At 40.1% G+C, this 22,780-nt stretch overlaps 1 protein-coding gene across 3 annotated transcripts; it reads right to left on the minus strand.

Annotated features, from left to right (window-relative positions):
* Nucleotides 1-835: 835 nt before the first annotated feature.
* Nucleotides 836-22,780, minus strand: LOC104605240 (Signal recognition particle, SRP9/SRP14 subunit). 3 transcript variants are annotated; one of them, XM_088896500.1, is made up of 5 exons: nucleotides 22,628-22,780; nucleotides 21,870-21,963; nucleotides 21,638-21,747; nucleotides 1,727-1,770; nucleotides 836-1,213 (listed from the first exon to the last, which is right to left on the minus strand). In XM_088896500.1, the coding sequence occupies exons 1-5, from the start codon at nucleotides 22,742-22,744 to the stop codon at nucleotides 1,027-1,029; spliced, it is 552 nt and encodes a 183-aa protein (XP_088752626.1). In that variant the 5' UTR covers nucleotides 22,745-22,780; the 3' UTR covers nucleotides 836-1,026. The 3 variants fall into 3 exon arrangements, with proteins under 3 accessions (XP_088752626.1, XP_010268223.1, XP_010268224.1); XM_010269921.3 differs by lacking the exon at nucleotides 1,727-1,770 and having other exon boundaries at nucleotides 836-1,265; nucleotides 22,628-22,779; XM_010269922.3 differs by lacking the exon at nucleotides 1,727-1,770 and having other exon boundaries at nucleotides 836-1,220; nucleotides 22,628-22,773.

Below are 22,780 nucleotides of genomic sequence, written 5' to 3' on the forward strand. Positions count from 1 at the left end.
ACTTGGGTAAATTTTCCGAGGAAACACTTATCCAGGTAAGTGCATTTACCCATGTTATTTTATTTCTCATGTAAATAAGGCGATAACCATATTAGCCATTAAAATCCATTATTAAAAAGGGTATTTTTGTCCCATTCAAGTATTGTCAATTTTCCCCTTACCTGGGAAAGTTATTTACCCACCTAGGAGATGGGTAAGTGATACACAAGAAAATAAACTTTCACTAGTCTCCACATAAATCTGAAAAAAGAATATGGGATTTCTTGGTCAATGGAAACCAAAATCCCATTGACCAACTTTCCCCCCTCTCAAAATCCAAAAAAATAACACCCCCTTAGTTTTGACAACCCTTTGTTGGAGCAAGGCACCTTCAGCGCCGTGAAAATTGGAACCATAGAACTTGAAAAGTTAAATAAAATCGATATAAAGATCACCCTAATCAGACAGTAGAGCACAAAATTATGGTTTCCAGAAATTAAGAATACACTTTAGTGTGTGTGACCTATGAACCTTGGAGTTTAACCATGAACTACCTAGAAGCAAGAAATTTTTTGTTTTAGGGTGTATTCTAATATCCTGTAAAAAGAAAAGATTATAAAAGAAGAAAGAGAGTTCTGATTTTCTTCCTAATTTTTCTATGTTACAATATGCAACATGCTCTTGGGATTGACATACTAAAATTCTTGTCCAAGCTCAGTTGGCCTAGGCTTGATTCCTAGCTGGACCAACCAGGTCAGACAAATTTGCCAGCAAATGGTTGCCTGGATTTTCTTATTTCGTTGCAGAATCTAAACTTGAAGTTATTCAGGGGTAATTTATAAGATGGCAATCCATATTCCATGCAAGAAAAGAAATATATATTCATATGTCTCAATCAAATAGAAAGTCATTTACAAGTTCCTTTTGTTTTCTCTTCCTCACCATTCAAACCAGTCATAAAAGGAAAAAAGACAAAATAATAATTATGTTTGTCCCATTTCATGGATAGTAGGTTAGAACCTCTGAAGAAAGAAATCCCAATGAGGTCTAAGGGGTGGAGAATGAATAAACCTGGGTTAACTGGAAGACTTTTTGGGAGGCTTCTTCAAATCTTCTTGTTTCGTTTGCCCATCGCCTGCCTTTTTCTTGTCCCTCCTCTCCCTCTTCTTTAGTGCACTCATGTGTGCCTTCAGAATTGTAGCATATGAAGCTTGAAAGCGGAGATGGTCCTTTGCTGATAGCTTATACTCAAAGGATAACAAAACCAATTTAGATTGGCATTCCATCTAGACATACAAAAACTATTATAGGAAGAGGAAAAAGATATGATACACATATAAAGCTAAATATACATATGACAGTACTCTGAATTTCTAATTAGGAAGCACATGTTTTAAAATATTACCATTGAATATTCTTATACAGTATATTAAAATGTTATTAACTAAATAAGTATCAATATCAATTCATTCACAGATGGCTTAGCCAGGCAAGGGGTGAAAGGAGTCCCCCTTTTTTGGGCTTAGTTGTAATTGTTGTTATTTTGTATTGGGTGTATGTTGCCATTTTTGGGGAGTTAAGATATTTCAGCTCCCCTACTGTGTAACCTTTTTCTTGATTAATTAATGAATATTACTGTTATTGATCAAAAAAATATAAGTATCAATACAGATAATGGTAGATCAAACAATAAGCAGAACTTGAAATAGTTCAGAACACCATGATAGATAATGAGGCTTAACCCAACTAGTAGAAATTGCTAATGCATCCCAACCATGGACCAGATGGAGCCTACAAAAATAGCCAGGAAAGAAAAATTAGGAAGACAAATGCAACTGTGTAAGATCATCATAACCAAAGCCAATTATCAGGGTAGATATAATGTATGCTGGTTTGCCTTCTAAATATGCTCCAATTTAAGAGTATAATATATAAAATATAAATGAAAAGACAAAATACAGCTGAAATTGAGAAAAAGAATTCTGATCAAGATGGGAGAGGGAATCATCAAGGACCTTTTCCATGTTTTTTATCATTTTCCCTTTTTATGAATGGTTTAAATCCAATGTACCACTTTGACCATGGCACTCCACCAATGGGAGCTTGTCTTACATCACCAGTCCCAAGCCCAGATAAAGGAGGGTTACATCAGGTTGGCAGCCAATACTAAAGCTTTTGTCAAATTCTCATGATCATGGATCCTAACTTGTCTTTTTGTGCTCATGCTAGGGCGTAGATATGGCATCAAACAGAACATAATGGCAAAACAGGATTCATGTAGCCAACCCCTTGATTCCATAAGTTGGGATAAGACTTGGATGATGATGATGATATACCACTTTGACCATGAAGATCTTTATGATATACCACTTTCCTCTGAAAAATCCTTGCATTCCCTTACCTCCCAAATTTTCTAGATAACTGCCATCTTTGTGCACCACCACATTATTTTCCCCCTTCTTCTAGGCGAAGTGAAGAAAGGTTGAATAAACTTACCACATCCGTTGGAGAGCTCCACCTGCATCAAAAAAGAGAAGAGAACCATTCCCAAACGCAAATAGCTAACGGGTAGGCGATTAGTAAATGAAAAGTAGACTGCCCACTTTCCCTAAAAAGGAAATACACATGTGGAGAGAGGCACCACTTAGGTCTGAGTCTTCGTAAAACATTGCAAATGTTAATTTTCTGAAGATAAACTTCCCAACACAAAGCCCTGATCTTTGGAGGTACCAGTTTGATCCAAATTTCTGCTGCTAGAAAAGGATGTCAGAAGGGCAGAAAAGAGGTGAGGGACTGAAAAACGGATGAACTAGAGAAAGCACCTGAAGGATTAATTTGTCCAAAATCTATTATCTATTTTTCTAGATTTTTCTAAGCCAGACAGTCAGATTTGGACTCCCCACCCTAAGGGAGTTTTCTCCTGTGCCTCTTTTTTCTCTTCCTTGTGTTCATCCCCCACCCCTCAACCTTGTCCTGTGATTGGTCCAAACCTATTCCTCCCAAGGTTGGGGCATTGTGTTGGGAAGTCTTTCATGAAAAAATTAACACTATGGATGTCCCGCAAAAAAATACCTCATCTATGTATCTCCCCACATTGGTGTATCCTTTGCAAATCAAACGGAGAAAGTAGTTACCACCTTCTAGTCTCCTGCCCTTTTGTTGTAGGTATTGGGGAAAAGATTTTTGGTCTTTTTGGTAACAGGTGGAGTGTGCCCCCACAGATTGGTAGTCTTTTTGGCCTATGGCCTTCAGCCAGCCAAAGAGAAGGGGTAGAGTTATGTGGGAGTGTACTCAGGCTGCATTAATTTGGACAGTATGGGAGGAAAGGAACAAAAGAATTTTCAATGGGACAGAAAGGAATGAGGAGATAGTGTGGGAATGTGTTGTAAATAGGACTATACATTGGACTAAATCGTTAGACGTTTTCTCAGACTTCTCTCTTGATGATATTTGGTGAAATTGGGAAGCTGTAGCAAGAAGTTCCATTATGAAGAATAAACCAGTTGCAGTCCAGATTCCCCTGGAAGGTTTTATCATGTGAAATTTTGATGGCAGTAGTCTTGAAAACCCAAGGCCGGCTGGCATAGGAGGAGCTTTTAAAAATACTGAAGGGGCACATTCTTGCTGTATTTTCAGGCCTGTTGGAGAAGGGGTTCAATGTATGCTGAGTTCAAAGCAGTCCTGCAAGGGGCACAATTTGCTAGAGACTTCAATTATGACAGATTGATAATTGAGCGTGACTCTAAATTGGTAGAAGGGTGGCTGAAGGAACCAAAAACAATGTTTTGGAAATATAGGAATTCAATGAAAATATTTCAATGGTTAATTAGAGATATGGCAATTATTCTAAAACGGGAAAGGTCGTCAGGAAATGGGTTATAAAGCCCATTTTATTTATATAAAAATACCTTTTTCAACTCCTAAACTAGGCTATAAAGCCCAATAAAAAGTGGATGTTTATTGATAAAAAAATAAAAAACAGATATCAAAACATATTAAAAAATGCTTTCAAATCCAACTAATTTGCCCAAGCCTGACCAAGGCCAACCCCTAGTTGTGTTGAGTTAGCTCAATTTAGGCCTCAGTTTATAAACTGAGGCTTGACTTCAACTTGGACCAAGACTGAACCTACGGTCTAAATCTTAGGGTTGGACTTGGGTTGACCCTCAACCCAACCCAACCCACCCAAGTTGCATCCTTACCCACTTCACCACATGCTCTCTTTTGGTCTTCCGTAGTTCCCAAAGAAAATCCCTCATAATCTTTTCTAAGCTCTTCACTCAGTGTTCTAAAAGGCAGACCTAGGCGCAAAGGTGAGGCACATTTTAGTGTGACTAGCCCAGGTCCAGGCACATGTATGTATGAAATGCACTTTCCTTTGTGCCTATCCGTGCACTTCATGCTAGTAAGTAGTAACAGATTATGAAGTGAAGATTCACAAATAGAGGAATGAGATGCAGCCTCAATTACAAATAAGATCGACAATTGAACCCAAGAAAGATAATCTTTATGCATCCCTTGTTTAGCTAAGTAGTTTGCCACCCTATTAGCTGATCTCCTTTCCCACTGAATTCTTACAGTCATAGTCATAGTCATCCATTTAAATCTTTTCACTGCCTCTCTATAATTCCATATTACAGTATCCAATTCCTTCAACCACACAACCATCAGCTTAGAATCCCCTTCATTAGCAATCTGTCAAAGTTCAGCTCTCTTGCAAGTTGTGCTCCCTGCAACATTGCTTGAAATTAAGCATGGATGGAATCCCCCATTCCTGCAAGACCTGAATAAATGACCAATAGATGGCCTTCTGCATTCCTAAAAACACCCCCTATTTGTGAAGGCCCTGGATTACCCAAGTTACTACAATCAAATTTGAGTTTCATAATCTGAGCTTTTTGTTACAACTTCCCAATCCCGTCACATATCATCAAAGGAAAAAAGGAAAACAAATCCAAGGTTTTGCCTAATGTATCATTAAAATAGCATCTTCATTTCTTTCCATATCATTAAAAATTCTAGCATTTCTCTCCTCCCATACTGTCCAAAACAAAGCAGGCAGCTCTAGTACATCTCTACAAGATTCTGCCCCTTTTCTAAGGCCATTCAAAGGTGGTAGGGTCAAATAAGCTTCTAACCTGCAAAGGCAAATTCCACCTACATCCAAACAAAACAAAAAGCCTTTCTCAAAGGCCTACAACAGGGTAAGAGATTAGTAAATGGTCACAGCTCTCACCATTGGCTTTACAAAGAATACAACAGTTGGGGGAAATGCAAAGAAAGGATCTTCCTTTTTGCAAATTGTCCAGAGCATTTAATTTTCTATGAAAGACTTCCCAACAAAGAGCTCCAACCTTGGGTGGGATGGGGCCTAGAACAAATGGTTTTAGAAGGGAAGGGCAGAGAGGTGCAATTAGAGCACACCAAAGAGAAAAAGGAAGCACAAGAGAATAAGCCCTTAGGGTGAGGAGTCCAAACCCAATTATCTAGTTTAGCGGGATCTTAAAAAAAAAAAAGAAAAAAAAAAACATAATCAAGGTTTTTTAAAAGTAAGGCAACTTGATCAAACTCATGGTCTCTCAAATCTCCTCTCAAACCAAAGTTCCAACGGAGAGAAGGAAGCAAATCTTTGGATAGGTTCCTTTTTGAACAAGGAGAGGAAAAACAAAGAGGGAAAGAAATCCTTAAGAATAGGGTTACCAACCCAAAGGCTTCACTCTATATTTCCTTCTCCCTTGGTAGACCTTTGCTTTGTTAACCTCATTCCCTTCACTTTCTTCCCTTCCTCTTCTTTACCAAAACCATCCTCTTCCTTCTCTTTCCCCAAGCAATCCTCATCACCACTTGTACCTTCTTTGATCTCCTCCTTTCCTCTTCCCCTCCCTCTCCTTCCAACCCCTTCGTAACTCCCTCCCTTTCACCTGTGAGGATCAAATCAGATCCTTCCTTGATATTTCACCAAACTGTTGCAAATCGTTGCCTACACGCAAAGCCTATGTCTCGCTGGACCCTTCAACAAATCCCCCTTTGTTCTCCTTTTCCTTCACTTCCTGAAGATCCTCTATCAAATTGTTATTGACATCCAGACCCACGACCTCCCATCAAGTTCTAATCGTAGGAGAACATGATGGACCAGAAAAATCATCTATCATTGCCCCTTCCTTATTGATCATGTGCTCCCTTAAGAACCCATGTGCCTCAATTCTTCACTTACAAATTTTGCGGCAAAGTGAAAAATGGAAGGATTTTTAAAGCAAAGAAGCATATAGATATAATTAGTGGTAGGAGAAATGTGAAAGGCTACAATAAGTGCCCAAAAGAGGTAAAAGAGATATTATCCGATTATCATACATACAAAGAAAAGAGTCAATGAAAGATGACATGGATAGAGATCAAGAAGGGGGCAGAATTTCAGATTTTGATTGTGTTTAAAATATAATTAAAGATGAAGATGAAATGGGAGATGAGGTGAAAGTGATTGGTGGTGATTGCATTTCCAATGCTAGTGGAAATGCAAGCTTAGCTTCAGGTTCAAAATGCGGATCAAGTTTTAAACAACCCTCCATAAAAAAGGCAAAATGGGCCTGTGGATAATTTTTTTCCTATTCCTAGCCCAGAATAAGTTGTCAATATGAGAAAAGAGCAAAGAAAAATGAAGCAAATCATCATCAGTGATACGCATAACAAAGAAGGGATAAAGTAGGTATATGCATATGTATTGTTGCCCTAGTGAAATCAATCTTGTTTTATGGTGATTCTCTTCTTTCCGAGAATAGATGATTCTCTGATGGACCTTTCCAAGGTTGGTATTTTTGGAGGTTCTCAGTTTTTGTGGACTTGAATTGGTGTGTTATTGAGATCAACCTGGTTTAGAGGTCTATTGGACTGATTTTAGAGATCGATTGTCGGGTTTTGTCCTTCCTGCTTCTCCAGATTAATGGTGTTAGAATGTTAGAGTGATGTTCGGCTGATAAGAGTTCTTATTAGCCCAGTCTTATGTTTAACTTATCTTGTAACTGGGCCTGTGTTAATGGGCCTAATCCTGTTTAGTGATTTAAGTCATTTGGGTGACCCATCACTAATCAGGGGCATCCCAGTAATTTCTTGTACCTTGTACTATATTCATCTATAAATAAAAGACTAGTCGACTGCCTAGTACAGTTCGACATTCTCTTCAGTTCTGCGGTTCTCTTCTCTTCTTTGCTACTTCGAGTATAGCTCTTCAGATTACATGGTATCAGAGCATTAGCTCCTTCCTGGTTTCAGTAGGCGCACTCTCTTCTCTTGCTGTCTTTTCATCTTCTCTCCTCCTTTTCTGGGTTGCTGTAGTGAAGACCTAGGAGTGTAAGAGAGTAAAGCAAGTTCGAACCTAGGGTTTCTCTTGGTTGTAGGACTCAAGGGAAGTAAGACCCAGAAGTAGATGTCCTACTAGATTATCTCCAGCAAATAGTAGCTATTGGGCTACTAAGAGAGGTCTGTATAGGACAGACCTAGTTAAGGACTGATTTTAGCAGTCCTAGCACTAGCCGAAAGGGGGAGAGCTTCCTCTACAGTTGCAGCTTCGTGCTCCAGCAAGACTTGCGCAGAACAAGTGGTAAAGACTTAGCCTTCTCTACAGTTGCAGCTTCGTGCCCCAGCAAGACTTGCGCAGAACTGTGGTAACTTCAGTTACAGATTTTCTTCAGGTCGGTTATCAGTCCTACTTTGTGAACTTCAGTTACTGCACTGCACAGTTACTTCAGGTCGCAGAACAAGCCCTAACTGAAGTAACTTCAGTTACTAGCACTGTGAACTGGTTCAGTTACAGCCCCTTACTTGCTACTTCGACCAGTCCTAAACAGCACTGCACAGTACCCGAACTGTGGACACTTCTACCAGCACTGTGACCACTTCAGCTAGTCCTAAACAGAACCACCTACAGCACTGTGAACAACTCTTGGACTGAAGTCAGGATGTCCTCACTATCCGGTGAAGTTTCCTCTAGAGATAACAGACCTGTTACAAGGTCCTCAAACCTGGAAAACCCTAATCTGCACAGCTTGCAGATTACAAGTGTGCTGCTAGACGAGTATAACTTCAGAGAGTGGTCTGTCTCAGCAATGCTGTTCATTACCTCTCGTGAGCTCACAGGCTATTTGGATGGAGACAAGAAACAACCAGAAATTGGCAGTCCTGAATACACCGTGTGGCGCAAGGAAAATGCCACTGTCATGTCTTGGTTGCTGGCCTCTATGACTCCTAGGGTGGCCAGAACTGTTCATCACTTCCCCACAGCTGCTAAAATTTAGGAGAAAGTATCTAAGACATATGGCCAGAAAAAGAACAATGCTAGAATCTACAGGCTGAACCAAGACATTGCAGCCCTAAGGCAAGGAGACATGTCCGTGGCAACCTACTTTGCAACACTTGAAGGCCTCTGGGAAGAGCTTGACCACCATTTGATTTTGGATTGGGAAAATGCTAATGATAAGGGGAGGCATGACAAGCAGATTGAGGAGGGCAGAGCCTTCAAGTTTCTGGCGGGACTTGACCCTGTATATGAAGGTATAAGGTCACAGATTCTAGGGAGAGATGAATTACCTGAATTTCACCATGTCTACTACCTGGTGAGGAATGAAGAAGTAAGGAGAAAGGAGATGCAAGTTGACTCCCAAACACAGTCAACAGAACTACTTGGAGAACATTCAGCCTTAGTCTCCACTAAGGGGAATAGATTTTCAGACAAGAAGTCTCTCAAGTGTACACATTGTAGTGGTGAGAAACACACAAACGAGAAATGTTGGGTCTTGTACCCTCATCTGAAGCCAGCTGCTCTGAGAAAGGACAAAAGGCAACATAAGGGCCACACAGCAAGTGGGAATCTTGCCACCAACAACAGTAGTGACAACTCACAGAGTATTCAGACAGTGTCATCTTCCACCGCAATGCAGGCTGCCGACTCCTCTGGACCAAGTACTTCGGGCTTCACAGCTAGTGAGGTCGAGGTTCTCAGCCGAGCATTAGCCCATCTGAAGAACAATTCTTTAGCTTCCACCTCTCTTGCCAAATCAGGTACAGCCTCCGCATTTAGTGCATCTAGTTCCATTAATTCTACCTCTTGGGTGATTGATTCCGGAGCCACTAACCATATGACACATATGTCCTCCTTATTCTCTACATATCAATTGTTGTCTGGCCAGAATAAGATGAGAGTAGCTGATGGGTCCCTCTCCACCATCTCTGAAAAGGGAGTGGTTGACCTAAGCAAGGATCTCTCTCTTAAATCAGTCCTACATGTTCCTAGTCTAATCTCAAATCTGTTGTCTGTTTCAAAGCTTACGAAAAATTTGAACTGTAGTATAACTTTCTTTCCTTCTCATTGTGTCTTCCAGGACAGTATAACTGCAATATGGGGGCCTCTACTATTTTGATGAAGATGTCAACTCAGCCTTGCAAGCTTCTACTAATAGTCCGGAAAGTGTGGAGTCAATAGCTAGGCTGCACTTGTGGCATGCTAGGCTAGGTCATTTGTCTTTTTCTTCCTTAGCAATGTTGTTTCCCGAATTATGTAAGGGCATTCCGAGTCAGAGTTTAATTTGTGATGTGTGTCAAATGTCAAAACAATGTAAATCAATGTATCCAATTTCTAGTAATGAAATTCAAGCCCATTTTGATTTGGTTCATTCTGATGTTTGGGGTCCTTCACCCATTGTTTCCATTGATGGCTTCCGTTACTTTATCAGTTTTATTGACCATTATTCTCGGTGCACTTGGATTTATCTGTTGAAAGGACGTGATGAAGTTCCCCGGATAACTATGATGTTTTGCAAGATGGTTGAAACACAATTTGATAAAAAGATCAAGCAATTCCGTTCAGACAATGCAGCTGAATACTTTGAAAGATCCCTGAACTCATTCATGGAAGATGCAGACATGTTACATCAATCATCATGTGCTTACACCCCTCAGCAAAATAGGGTTGCTGAGCGCAAGAACAGGCATCTATTGGAGACAGCTCGAGCCCTTCTTTTCCAGCACAATGTGCCCAAGCAATATTGGTCTCAAGTTGTTCTCACTGCATCATACCTGATAAATCGGATGCCATCCAAGGTACTGGGTATGAAGACCCCTTTCTCTGTTTTGTGTCCCACTCTTCCAGAATTTCCTCTTCCCCTGCGGGTTTTTGGCTGTACATGCTTCATACATGTGAAGGATCCAAAGAAGACAAAACTGGATCCTAAGGCTACAAAGGGAATATTTTTGGGGTACTCTCCTACGCAGAAGGGGTATAAGTGTTATGATCCTGTCTCCAAGAAAAAATATGTCACCAGGGATGTAGTCTTTTTTGAGTCTCAACCCTATTTCCAATCTTCTCAGAATCCTCTTCAGGGAGAGAGTAGTGGGTTGGAAGAGGATTCTCATTCTCCCTTCTTTTTTGTTCCCATCTCATCACCTTCCACTACTACTAGCTGTAACATTCCGAGTCAACCTAGTGAGACTTCCACTGTGCCAGTTGCTTCTCCAGATTCGGCTGATACTTCTGAAGGTTCCAGTAAACAAGAGAAAGAGATACTTACATATAGTAGAAGGAAGAAAGCCCCTTAACCTCATGATTGCAACCAGTTGAACTCAGATCAATCTGTCTCTGCAATCCAAGGTAATTCTGACTCACTCAATTCAGATTTGGATCTTCCTATTGCTCTCCGTAAGCCTGTTCGTTCTTGTACCACTCGGCATTCCATAGCTGATTAGGTTTCTTACTCACACTTATCCCCTACCTATCATTCCTTTGTGTCTGCTCTTTCCTCTGTATGTGTCCCTTCCAGTTATTCAGAGGCGGCATCTGATCCAAGGTGGAAAGAAGCCATGAATGAGGAGATGAAAGCCCTAATGAAAGCAAGGACGTGAGAATTGGTGGACCTGCCAGAAGGGAAAGGCACTATTGGGTGCAAGTGGGTATTCACAGTAAAGCACAGGGAAGATGGGTCAATTGAGAGGTACAAGGCCAGACTTGTGGCAAAGGGATTTACACAAAATGAAAGAATTGACTACAAGGAAACATTTGCCCCAGTAGTAAAGCTCAACACAATCAGGGTTCTACTGTCACTAGCAGCAAAATTCTCTTGGGAACTTCATCAGCTGGATGTGAAGAATGCCTTCCTAAATGGTGATCTTCATGAAGAGGTATTCATGGAACCCCCACCTGGATATGATGTTGGAAAGAAGGTATGTAAACTAAGGAAAGCATTATATGGTTTGAAGCAATCTCCCCGAGCATGGTTTGAAAGACTTTGTTTGGCCATGAAGAAAGTAGGGTACACTTAGAGCAGTGCAGATCATACATTGTTTACAAGGAGACAGGATGACAAACTTACAGCACTCATTGTGTATGTGGATGATATGGTGATTACTGAAAATGATGTGAAAGAGATGAAGAGGCTGAAGGAGTTCTTGGCTTTAGAATTTGAGATCAAAGACCTGGGAAATCTGAGATACTTTCTTGGAATTGAAGTTGCTAGATCAAGAGAAGGAATCTACATATGTCAAAGAAAGTATGTGCTAGATCTCCTAGAGGAAACAAGCATGATGGGGTGCAAGCCAGCAGACACTCCAATAAAACCAAGCCATGGATTACAAGAATCAATGGGTGAGGAATACTGTGATAAGGAAAGGTACCAAAAGTTGGTAGGAAAACTGATATACTTATCCCTTACTCGGCCAGACATTGCCTATGCAGTGCATGTTGTCAGTCAATTCATGCACTCACCAAAGACCCCTCATATGAGAGCAGTGGAAAGAATCCTCAGATACTTGAAGACTTGCCCAAGGAAAGGAATTCTATTCAGAAAAAACAGCAGACTTGAAATTGAAGCCTACACTGATGCTGATTGGGCTGGGTCTGTTGGAGACAGAAAATCAACCTCAGGTTACTATACATTCTTGGGAGGAAACCTAGTCACATGGCACAGTAAGAAGCAGAATGTTGTGGCTAGATCAAGTGCAGAAGCAGAATACCGGGCTATGGCACACGGGGTTGCTGAACTCTTATGGCTCAGGACTCTCCTTAATGAGCTTGGTATCAAGACTGAGGGTCCTCTCAAGCTGTATTGTGATAATAAAACTGCTATCAACGTTGCCAACAATCCCGTACAGCATGATAGGACAAAACATATTGAAATTGATCGACGCTTTGTCAGAGAGAGAATTATTTCTGGAAAACTCTGTGTACCTTATACTCCATCAGAGATGCAGATTGCAGATGTATTAACAAAAGGGTTGGCATCAACAAAGTTCAGGGACATACTTGGCAAGCTAAACATGATTGATATCCATGCTTAGCTTGAGGGGGAGTGTTAGAATGTTAGAGTGATGTTCGGCTAATAAAAGTTCTTATTAGCCCAGTCTTATGTTTAACTTATCTTGTAACTGGGCTTGTGTTAATGGGCCTAATCCTGTTTAGTGATTTAAGTCATCTGGGTGTCCCATCACACTAATCAGGGGCATCCCAGTAATTTCTTGTACCTTGTACTATATTCATCTATAAATAAAAGACTGGTCGACTGCCTAGTACAGTTCGACATTCTCTTCAGTTCTGTGGTTCTCTTCTCTTCTTTGCTACTTCGAGTATAGCTCTTCAGATTACAAATGGTACATTCACTGGAGCACTACAATGACAGTATTGGAGGTGCTATTGACTCTAGGTGTATTTCTATTGGCATTTTTTGGTGTTTGAAATACTTTGAAAAGATATGGAAGCTGTTGGAAGTGATCAGAAGAGTGGTATGGATCTCGAGTTTTGCAAGTGAGTCAGCCATTGAGTTTGCTGATCTGCCTACCCTCAGAACTCTAATTGTCATATTCCTTGTTAGCCATTTAACTTCTTTGAAAAGATCTCTATAGTCCCAGATCACAGAATCTGGATCCCGCAACCAACCCACTATCACCTGGGAGTCCCTTCAATAAGCAGATGCTCTATTCCTATCTAGTTTGCGAGCTGGATTCCTTGTACAGTAGCAAGTAATTCGGCCCTTAAAGAATCCTCCACACCCACAGGACCTGAATACAAAGATATAATGCTATTGTCTTTATTTCTCAGAACTCCTATACCTGAAGGTCCAGGGTTACCTCGGCTACTCCCATCAAAGTTCAGCTTAATAAACACCTCCCCAAGTGGCATCCATTCAACCACATCTGTTCTTAACCAGCTTCTCCATAACCAAACCAAACCGAAATTTTATGTACATATATATAATATGAATATATGATATATAAACATTATATATAATATATCTAAATGGAATTCGCAAAATTATAAATATATAATGAACTCTTTATTTTATAATAAAATAATAAATATAAGTTTTTTGTTTTAATTTTTAGGGGAGCTATTTGGGCTTTCTAATTGGGTTAAGCCCAAAAGAACCATAGAATGGTCCAAAGTCCCCAAACCGTATTAGAAACCGCACTAAACCATAATAAAACGGTTTGGTTTGATTTGGTTTGGTTTCCATACCAAAACAGTTTGGTTCGATTTAGAAATTTCTCAAACCATAATTTACTGGTTTGGTCTCAGATCTTCTCCATACCGCACCGAACCAGACCGTGAACACCCCTATTGACCATAGGTCATCGAAAGAGTATGCATCAAAGAGATTTAAAGTTTTCAGCCACTGAATTGCCCTTGTCAAAATACATTATTTAACTTCCAAAAAACTCGTTTCTTTTTCACAAAAAAAAATGGTGTTCCTTTCTTCCCAAACAGTCCACAACAAAACTGCTCTTATGCACTCCCACACAATTCTCCCTCTCTTTGTGTGCCATTCAAAAGTAGACGGACTAAACAGCAGGCTAATATCATATGGCAGGTTCCACCTACACTCAAACAACATAAAAATCCAATTACATAAAGCTGCAGCAAAGGAGAAAGAGATCTGTAAGTGGTGACAGTCCCCATTCTGAGCTTTACAAAGAACACACCAATTAGAGGATAAGCACCATTTTGGTCTCCACTTTTGCAGGTTTTCAAAGGTATTAATCTTACCATAATAAACTTCCCATCAAAAAACAGCAATCTTTGGGGGAATGGGTCTAGTCCAGAATTCTTCAACTGGGAAGTTCTGGGGTGCAGAAGTGGAGTAGAGGGATTTGAAGAAAGAAGAGCAAGTGAAAATGCCTTTGGGTTAGGGGTCCAAATTCTTGTGTCAGGTTTGAGAGGATCTAGGCTAACAAACTCAAGTAAAGACAACAGCTCTGAAACACAAGCACTTTCATCATCACGTAACCCTCTTTGGAAACCAAAATCCCAGTTTAAGGCCAAAGAAGAAGCTAGGGAGGAAATAACATTGCAAACCGGCTCTTTCTTATAAAGGGAAAGAGAGTAAAAAGAGGGAAAAAGGTCTTTAAGAGGTTGGTTGCCTACCCAAATGTCTTCCCAAAAAAGAACACTATTTCCAAAATTAACATCATACCTGACCATATTGAGGAATTGGGGAAGGATTCATTATATAGCCTTCCAAAGTGTTGCAAGAGTCGCTCGTCGAGATACCCCAACATCCCAACCATTCTGCGAACATCCATGAATACTAGTCACCACCTTGTGCCACAACCTCTCTCTCTCTCCAACGGCCATCCCCAAAGCCACTTCCCTAGTAGAGCTTCATTCCTAAGAACTAGGTTACCTAATCCTAATCCCCCTTCTTCCTTAGTTTTGTTGACTACCTCCCACTTAATTAGATGATCCTTCTTCGCTTCCCCTGGCTCCCACAAGAAATCCCTCATCACCTTTTCTAGCTTCTTCCCTTGAGGGTATCTTGAACACTAAGAGAAAATAAACCAAAACACTAGCAAGTGCCGCCCTAATCAAGGTCACTCTACCCCCTAATGAAATGTAACTTTTCTTCCAAGTTGCCAACCTCTTTTGGGTTAGCTCCTAATAGAAGACCCAAGTAGGTTAAAGGCCAATCAGACAAAACACTCTAGACAACCTGCTACAGACTCTATCTCCCAAACCTCCAAATTGATTCCAACCACACAACTTTTGTCAAAGTTAATTGTCAAGTTTGAAGCAAACTCAAAGGATTTAGTAAGTCTTGATAGTGTGGCCGACCAGAAATAAGAGAAAGAGAAGAGAAGAGAAGAGAAGAAGAAGAGAGAAGGGAGAAGAGAAGAGAAGAGATTGGCAATAGAACAGTGTTGGCGGTGCCAGCTTTTATTTTATTATATAGGGCGGCAGAAATAAGAAGGGAAAAGACCCTTGTGCCCCTGTTGTAAGTGAATACAATAACAAACATAACAGAAATAAAAAAAATAGAAATAAAAAACGCTTTACCTAGCCAAACAGACCCTAACACAAATAACTAAATTATTTCAACAGTAAGATCTTTTAGGTTTCTCACTCTCCCTAAAGTCTCTCCCTTCACAAAAAAAAAATGATAATATCATCGGCAAACCGAAGATAAGTCACAGGGACATTATTCATGTCTATCTTCCAACCACTTATCAATCCTTCCTTGACTGCTTTAAAAATCATTCTACTGAACACATCTACCACAAGTGTGAACAAGAAAGGTGAAAGAGGATCTCCTTGCCTTGGCCCTCCACATGCTAGAAAAAAAAAACCATTGACCCCTCTATTAACTAGAACTGAAAAATGACAAGTTATGTATCCATTCACCCACCTGCACCATCTATCCCCAAATCCACATTTTCTTAACACTTCTAATAGAAAATTCCAATCCACCAAGTCGTAGGCCTTCTCAATATCCAACTTACAAATGAAACCTTGATTGCCTGATCTCCTCGTTTCCTCCACACATTCATTTGCTATAAGGATTTGATCTATAATATGCCTATCTTGTACAAAGGCTCCTTGGGCTTGAGCAATGAGAGAGGAAAGGACCTTTTTAATCCTCAATGAAAGCACTTTTGCCACAATCTTGTAGATGCTAGTCAATATCCAACTTACAAATGAAACCTTGATTGCCTAATCTCCTCATTTCCTCCACACATTTTGCTATAAGGATCTTATCTATTATCTGCCTATCTTTGTACAAAGGCTCCTTGGGCTTGAGCAATGGGAGAGGAAAGGACCTTTTTAATCCTTAATGAAAGCACTTTTGCGGTTTTGCCATAATCTTATAGATGCTAGTCACCAAACCAATCAGCCGGAAATCTTTAGGGTGTTTGGCATCCAATCTCTTCGGGATGAGAGCCAAGAGTGTGGCATTAACTCGACGACTAATCACATGGTTGTTTTCAAACTCCCTAAACACCTCAAACAAGTCTTCTTTAATAGTGTCCCAACACTCTTGATAGAAAGCCATAGTAAAACCATTTGGTCCAAGAGCCTTTGATCTGTCCATAGAGAAGACAACTTGTCTTATCTCCTCCTCCTCCTCCTCTTCAAAATTTCTTTCCAACCAACCCGCCTCAATGGCTGATAGACTTGGCCAATCCAGATCTTCCACTCTCACCCACCTCTCCAAGGGCCTGCTCAAAATGGATTTGAAGTGAGTTGCAAAGCATATATCCTCTTAGGACTCGATTTCCACTCCTCCAACCTTAACTTTGGTAACGAAATTTTTTCTCCTTCTCCCATTGGTCATAGCATGAAAGAACTTGGTATTCCCATCCCCTTATTTGATCCATTTGTGCCTAGGTTTTTTACCTCCAAGATATCTCCCCCCTCAACAGGACCTCTTCCAAATCTTTCTTCAACTTCCATCTCAATTCTCTTTCTTGTGCACTCATGGTCCTTTGATGCTCCTTTGAATCTAAATCCTCAATTTGGAATGACAACCTGGCTTTTAGCTCTTCCAATCTACCAAATCCCTCCCTATTCCAATCTTTTATTTTGGATCTCAAACTTTTTAATTTCTTATGAAATCTAACCCCTTTCCACTTCACTCCCCTAATCTCTTCTCTCAACCATTCCTCAAATTTATGCACAAAGTTCAAGTGTGTCAACCACATGTTCTCAAACCTAAAAGGTTTAGTTCCAAGCCAAAGGGTCTCTTGGCCTAGCTCTATGGGATAGTGATCTGAGGTAACTCTATGCAGAGCTTTAGCCACCAAACCCCTCCAGTGTGCTTCCCAACTTTCATTGAAAAGGAATCCATCTAGTTTTAAACAAGATGGATTCTCCTAGAAATTGGACCAAGTAAAGTTGGCTTGTAGAATAGGGAACTCTTTCGAATTACAACTATTGATAAATTCATTGAACTTCCACATACTAGTTGTGATAGATTGTTGGGCATTGTTTGACTCATTTAGAAACCTTGTTACATTGAAGTCTCCACCCAAGCACCAAGGGCCTTTCCATAATCCTTGAATTCCATAGAGCTCTTCCCACAATTCATTTCGCGCTCTGTAATTATCCGGCCCATACACATTGGTTAACACCCATGTGAAGCCATCCTCCACCATCCTGAACTTAAGGATACAGAAAAGTTACCTATCATCTCCTCTAATGTTCTACCACATCCTCTCTCCAAAAGTAATTATACCCCTAGAAGCTCCCCAAGAGGGAGTTGACACCAACTCACTCTTGCTTTCCACATGCTTCTAACTCATCTTCAATCTAGATCTATTAGTTTGGTTTCCTGTATCAATACAATGTCAGGCCTTTCCTTCCTCAACAAATCCTTTATCAACCTTCTTTCCTTGCACTTCCTAGACCCCTCACATTCCAGCTAATGATCTTCATCAACTCGGTTATAAAATGAGACCCTCCACAACCCTCTTTCCTTCACATTGGAGTCTTCCTCCTCTCCCCTCTTTCCACTAAATTCTAAGTCCCCTTCTATGTCTGAAATTAGTCTTTCCACTTCGGACCTTTTCTTTTTCTTTTTGCTTTTGTTAATTGTCTCTTTTCCTGGCATCTTAGATTTACCTCTTCCTTTCTTCTCACAACAATTGCTCCCTAGGGGTTCTGGTTTTTTGGTGTTTCCTCCAACAATTCTTCTATCTGTTTATATTCTTCCAACAAAACATAGATTTGCTCCCAAATTCTCTCCACTTCCTCCACCTGTCTTTTTTTCTAACAATGAAACTTCTTCCTCTGTTTATATTCTTCCAACAAAACATAGATTTGCTCCCAAATTCTCTCCACTTCCTCCACCTGTCTTTTTTTCTAACAATGAAACTTCTTCCTCTGTTTCAAACCTCACCCTTTCAACTTCTACTCCTTCACCTCCGGCTGTTCTCTCTAGTTATGATGCCAGGATACCTGTTTCAAGCACAAAACCTAGACTAGTAACAAAACCCGAATGGACAAACATACTTGGCCTAGCAAGAGATGAATGGTCAACAAGTTGTGTTGGGATATCATTAACAGAATTTTGACTAGAGATCCTTCCCTCTTTCTGATTTGGTTGTTGAGATAAACTTGGTTCAATCAAAACCTTTTCAATCCCTACAGATGAAGAAAGCTTTGGTGCATTTTCCTTTCTGAGTGTTTTCTTGTTAACCTTTAGAGTATAATCCTGCCCTTCCAAACCGAACATCGTTAAATGCCAGTTTTCTAGAAAGGATTTGTTTGCAAGAAGAGTTGTACCCTGACCATTCTCTATAGCTGCTGCTAAATTCCCATCATCCTTGTGTGGTGCATCGGTTGTTCGAGTTTTAACTTTTCAGCCTTATCTTCCGCTTTATTCCGCTCCTCCCCTTTTCCACATCCTTCCGAAACACATATTTCCTCATTTGGGAACAGAACAACAATGTTTAAACTTTCTTCCTCCCACAAATCCTTCGAATCTTGCAGATTTAAGCTTCCTATACTGATCGTGCTGTCTATATCTGAATCTGAGTCACTTTCAGCTTCAGTTGGCAGATCTTCTCCACAGTTTTCAAGGTCGCTTCATCGAACTGATCTTGGATTGTGCCAGTCTTTGGAGAGTCACGACAGTGTCTTCGAGGGAACCCACTATAACAACCCTAATTTCTGGTTGAATTTCTTCGTAGAGATGGAAGAGCACAATGGAGACGATTAGATTTGTCTAACATCGATCCTTCCTCGGTCACATCTTCTTAAAGATGCATGTGATAACTTAAAATATGGGCCAGCTTCCTTCATCCCATTAAGAGACTTTCCTGTTTGAGAGGGCTCAATTGAAATAATAGGCCCAGCCCCACTTAATTGCTCAGTCACGTGATTTTTTAAGGAACCACCCCCCTCAGCTTGACCCAACGGCTCAACTCTCTCAAGAGCCAGTTTGGTTTCCTTATCCAATCTGGTTTTTTCTTTTAAAACTAACTGGTCTAGCTCATTCATAATTTTGGCACCAGAGACTAGCACCTGAGTAAAAGATCTTTTTACTGTCAGGCCCTTGCCTTGTGTCCCACGTATTTGACCTTCCTTACTGCCCATATCTTTTGAGTAGCCGATGTTTTGCTTGCCTATTATAGTGCAACTTTCCATCTTATGATTCTCCAATCCTAGCCATCCATGTAGGGCTTGTTCTTCCACCGTACATATTCTTCCTATCTAGCCTCTGACCATAGAGAAGCTTCAATGGAAGAAGCTAATCACACCTGTAATGGCAGTCCTTCAACCTGAAGAGCGACCTTCCTACGTATCTCCTCTAGTTTGACTCCATCTAACAGCAAAGCAGCAAATCTCAAATCTCCCCAAAATTCCCCCACCAGACGAGCTCCACACAACAAAGCAAAGGAGATTGGAGACTGCTACTTCATGTTTCCAAAGATGGAACGGCAACCCAATCACCCTGACTATCACTTCATCTTCAATGGAAAAAGTTTTTGAATTAGAAGAGGAAGACTGGAAGACCATCTGTACACAGTGAAGATCTCCTTGCCCTCTTGAATGCTTAGAGCCTCAACATCCAACATGTTTTCAAGAGGATCTAGCACTGCCTTACATTTTTTCGAAGGGGGTAAATATGACTGTTTTCCTTAGTCCCAACTTACAAATCAACATGTCTGCAATCCTCCTCCAATCTATAATCAGATTCTTTGCTTCAACCACTAACATATTGTTCCAGTGATTTTTGCTGAAATGTGTTTTCAGTATTGGATTACTCTTACTGTTTGCCATGGCTAGAAAACCCCGGTTGGGAGTCTCCCCCTCCATCACTGATGACTTCACCCATAAAGACCCTTATCTACTTCTGCAGCTTCCACCATCTCCTTCATCTCTGGGTTCCTTTGATCTATAAAGCCAGTCAAGATCTCAGTCACTCCTCGCCATCCTTGACTATTTTCCCCTGCAGGGAAACAGACCATTTGTTTCCTTCCTTTGTCAAAGAACTCTGAAAGAGATACGAATGAACCTTTAGCATTCTGTTTACTTTCCACAACATATCTTCTGCCCGATTTTGTGTTATTTTCCTTCCAGCATATCTGTTTTCCTTTTGTTGCTGCTTCGTGCAAAAAATCCTTCAACCATTCTATTTACTCTAAGCCTTCCACTAGAACTGTGGCCTTCTTCACCTCCCTTATCTTCAAGCTGTAGTGCCCCTTGATTCTTAGTTCTTTGAAGATAAAGTCTTTAGCCTCCACATTCAAGGATTTCCTCCACCTTGTTGCCTCCACAAAACCCTCCATCTCTCCAGCAAGTGATCTGTTTCTTTTACCACCAGTTTTAGCCCTTTAACTACCACATTACACCAGTTCCCAAAATACTCCTGATGCATATACTACTTTGATGGGTTTGTGCAATGCTCTTGGAGTGGCTATTCTCCCTCAGGAAAACCATTCATAGCATTGTTAGTGCTGCATTTAAACTTGCTTCTGTATGATATCCATAGAGAATGTAGCCTGAAAAGAATGTCAAAGAATTGATCCCTTTTCTGGGAATGCAGTCCCCCCCCCAACACCCAACCTCAGCAGTTTTTCACAAAAGAAAAGAAAACTCAGCAATTGACACACTATCTGCTATCTTAGCAGGAGAAACTTTCAGTTTTACAAAATATTTAGATCCATTTTTCTCTTATAAGAAGACTGCAACTAATGGTGGAATGATGGAAAGGTAATCCTACCAAAAAAAGATGGGGGAGTTTTAGTAATTGCAGAATTATTAGAGATGTAACTTTTCCAAACAAAAGTCTTATGAACTTGTATTTTTTTTTATTTTCTTTCATTAGTGTTTGACAATTTTTTGGTGAAATAAGCCAAAACTTCATTGAAGTTCATTAATTTTGAATAAAAGTTGAAAAGACCAAAAATTTAGGATTTCAATTGTACTTGGCCAAAAAGCAACCAAAATGTCCTGAAGTTTCGGTAAAATTAAAAACCATAATTCTTCTCATGGAAAACCCTATATATACTACATAGCCTTTAGCTTGCTCCAAAAGAAATTACTAACCTGCTCAAAATGCAAACCAAAATCTAATTTTAAAATAAGCCTTAGAATTTTGCTTAAATGACCATTCAACCCTCCAATTTAGATTAGCAAGTTTCAATCTCCCCGAACTCTCCAATAACTTGTGACAAGTGACAACAATTTTTTGAAAGTGCTCAGCTGGACCATGGTAAAATATATGGTTTGTGCACATGGTTCTTTGCAATATTAACAAATTATTAAATGCTAAATATAGTTTATTTAATCATTGAATGGTAAACATGAGAATAGGAGTGTGCTCAACGTTAAAACAAAATAACTGCAGACAAAGTGATAAAAGAAATAAAAGAAAATAGAAAAAGGAACAGACAGAAACTATACCACAGTGGAGATGGTCTTTTTGCCATCAGTAGCTCGAACAAGGCATCGATATTCAATTGTTTCACCCGCACTTGTCATTTTATTCCTCTTTGCCTTAGACTTCATGGATGCTAATAGACACAAATACGAGTTGGAATTAAACAACAAAAGATAAGTGCATTTCGTTTATCTAACATAAGGGGAAAATTCACAAAAGGATGAGGAATACAAACATCGTGTAGAATATACTTACAGCGTTTCAAGGTGACCCAGACAGAGCCACGCTCTGTGGTACGCTCATACATGCTTGTGAGCTCATTAAGAAACGGGTCCGGCTGCAGAAGCACCTAACAAAATCAACAGAAAAAACATGCAAAATACACTAAAGTTCAGTGATCCTAAAAATATTCAAGCTCAACCAAATATAATCGAATAAATTCTTAGAGGGAAAAAGAAGATGGTTACTGTGCTTATATAGACTTGATTAAGAGAAATAATAACTATAGAAGGAAATCGAAGGCCTCCACTCCCAAAAGCGAAGCAAAAAAGGGAGGAAGAAGGGGATCATTTGTTTGCTTCAACTTTGATTGGGTTGCAAGTTCTCTTCCAAATCAAACTATGGAACATTAAAAGCACAAAAAAAAATAAGCTGACCAAAAGAATGACACAAATTTCTCCACATAAAAGCACAAACGAAATACTGGCATCAATTTGATGCGCTAAAACATGAACAATACAAAAAACAGCAAGAACTCATTATCACAGCAATCTTCAAATTCTTAAAGCTTGAGAGCAAGTAACAATGACGAAACCCTGAGCATATTTTCCAGATAAATCTCGGATTGGAATTCAAAACAAATAAACTCCAATGATCGACCATGGGTAAAATCGAAAATCACGAATACCCTACGAAAATAGAAACCCAAAACAATACGACCGGACTCGACTGGTAGCTTAGGAAAAAGGGAAACGGAAACAAGAGATTTTTCAGATAGGAGCATGGAAATTTACCATGGCGAAGGCGAACAGTGAAGGCTCTCTCTCTCTCTCTCGTGCTGACTTGCTTGAGACCTTACGGAGCTTAAAGTAGGGTGGCAAATGGGTGGGTTGGGCTAGGGAACCCACCATATTGACCCGCTAATCCATTTGCCACTCTGACCCTCA

The sequence above is a fragment of the Nelumbo nucifera genome, chromosome 1, assembly GCF_055504915.1.
Source record: "Nelumbo nucifera cultivar China Antique chromosome 1, China Antique-T2T, whole genome shotgun sequence".
In the NCBI taxonomy this organism is placed as follows: Eukaryota; Viridiplantae; Streptophyta; class Magnoliopsida; order Proteales; family Nelumbonaceae; genus Nelumbo; species Nelumbo nucifera.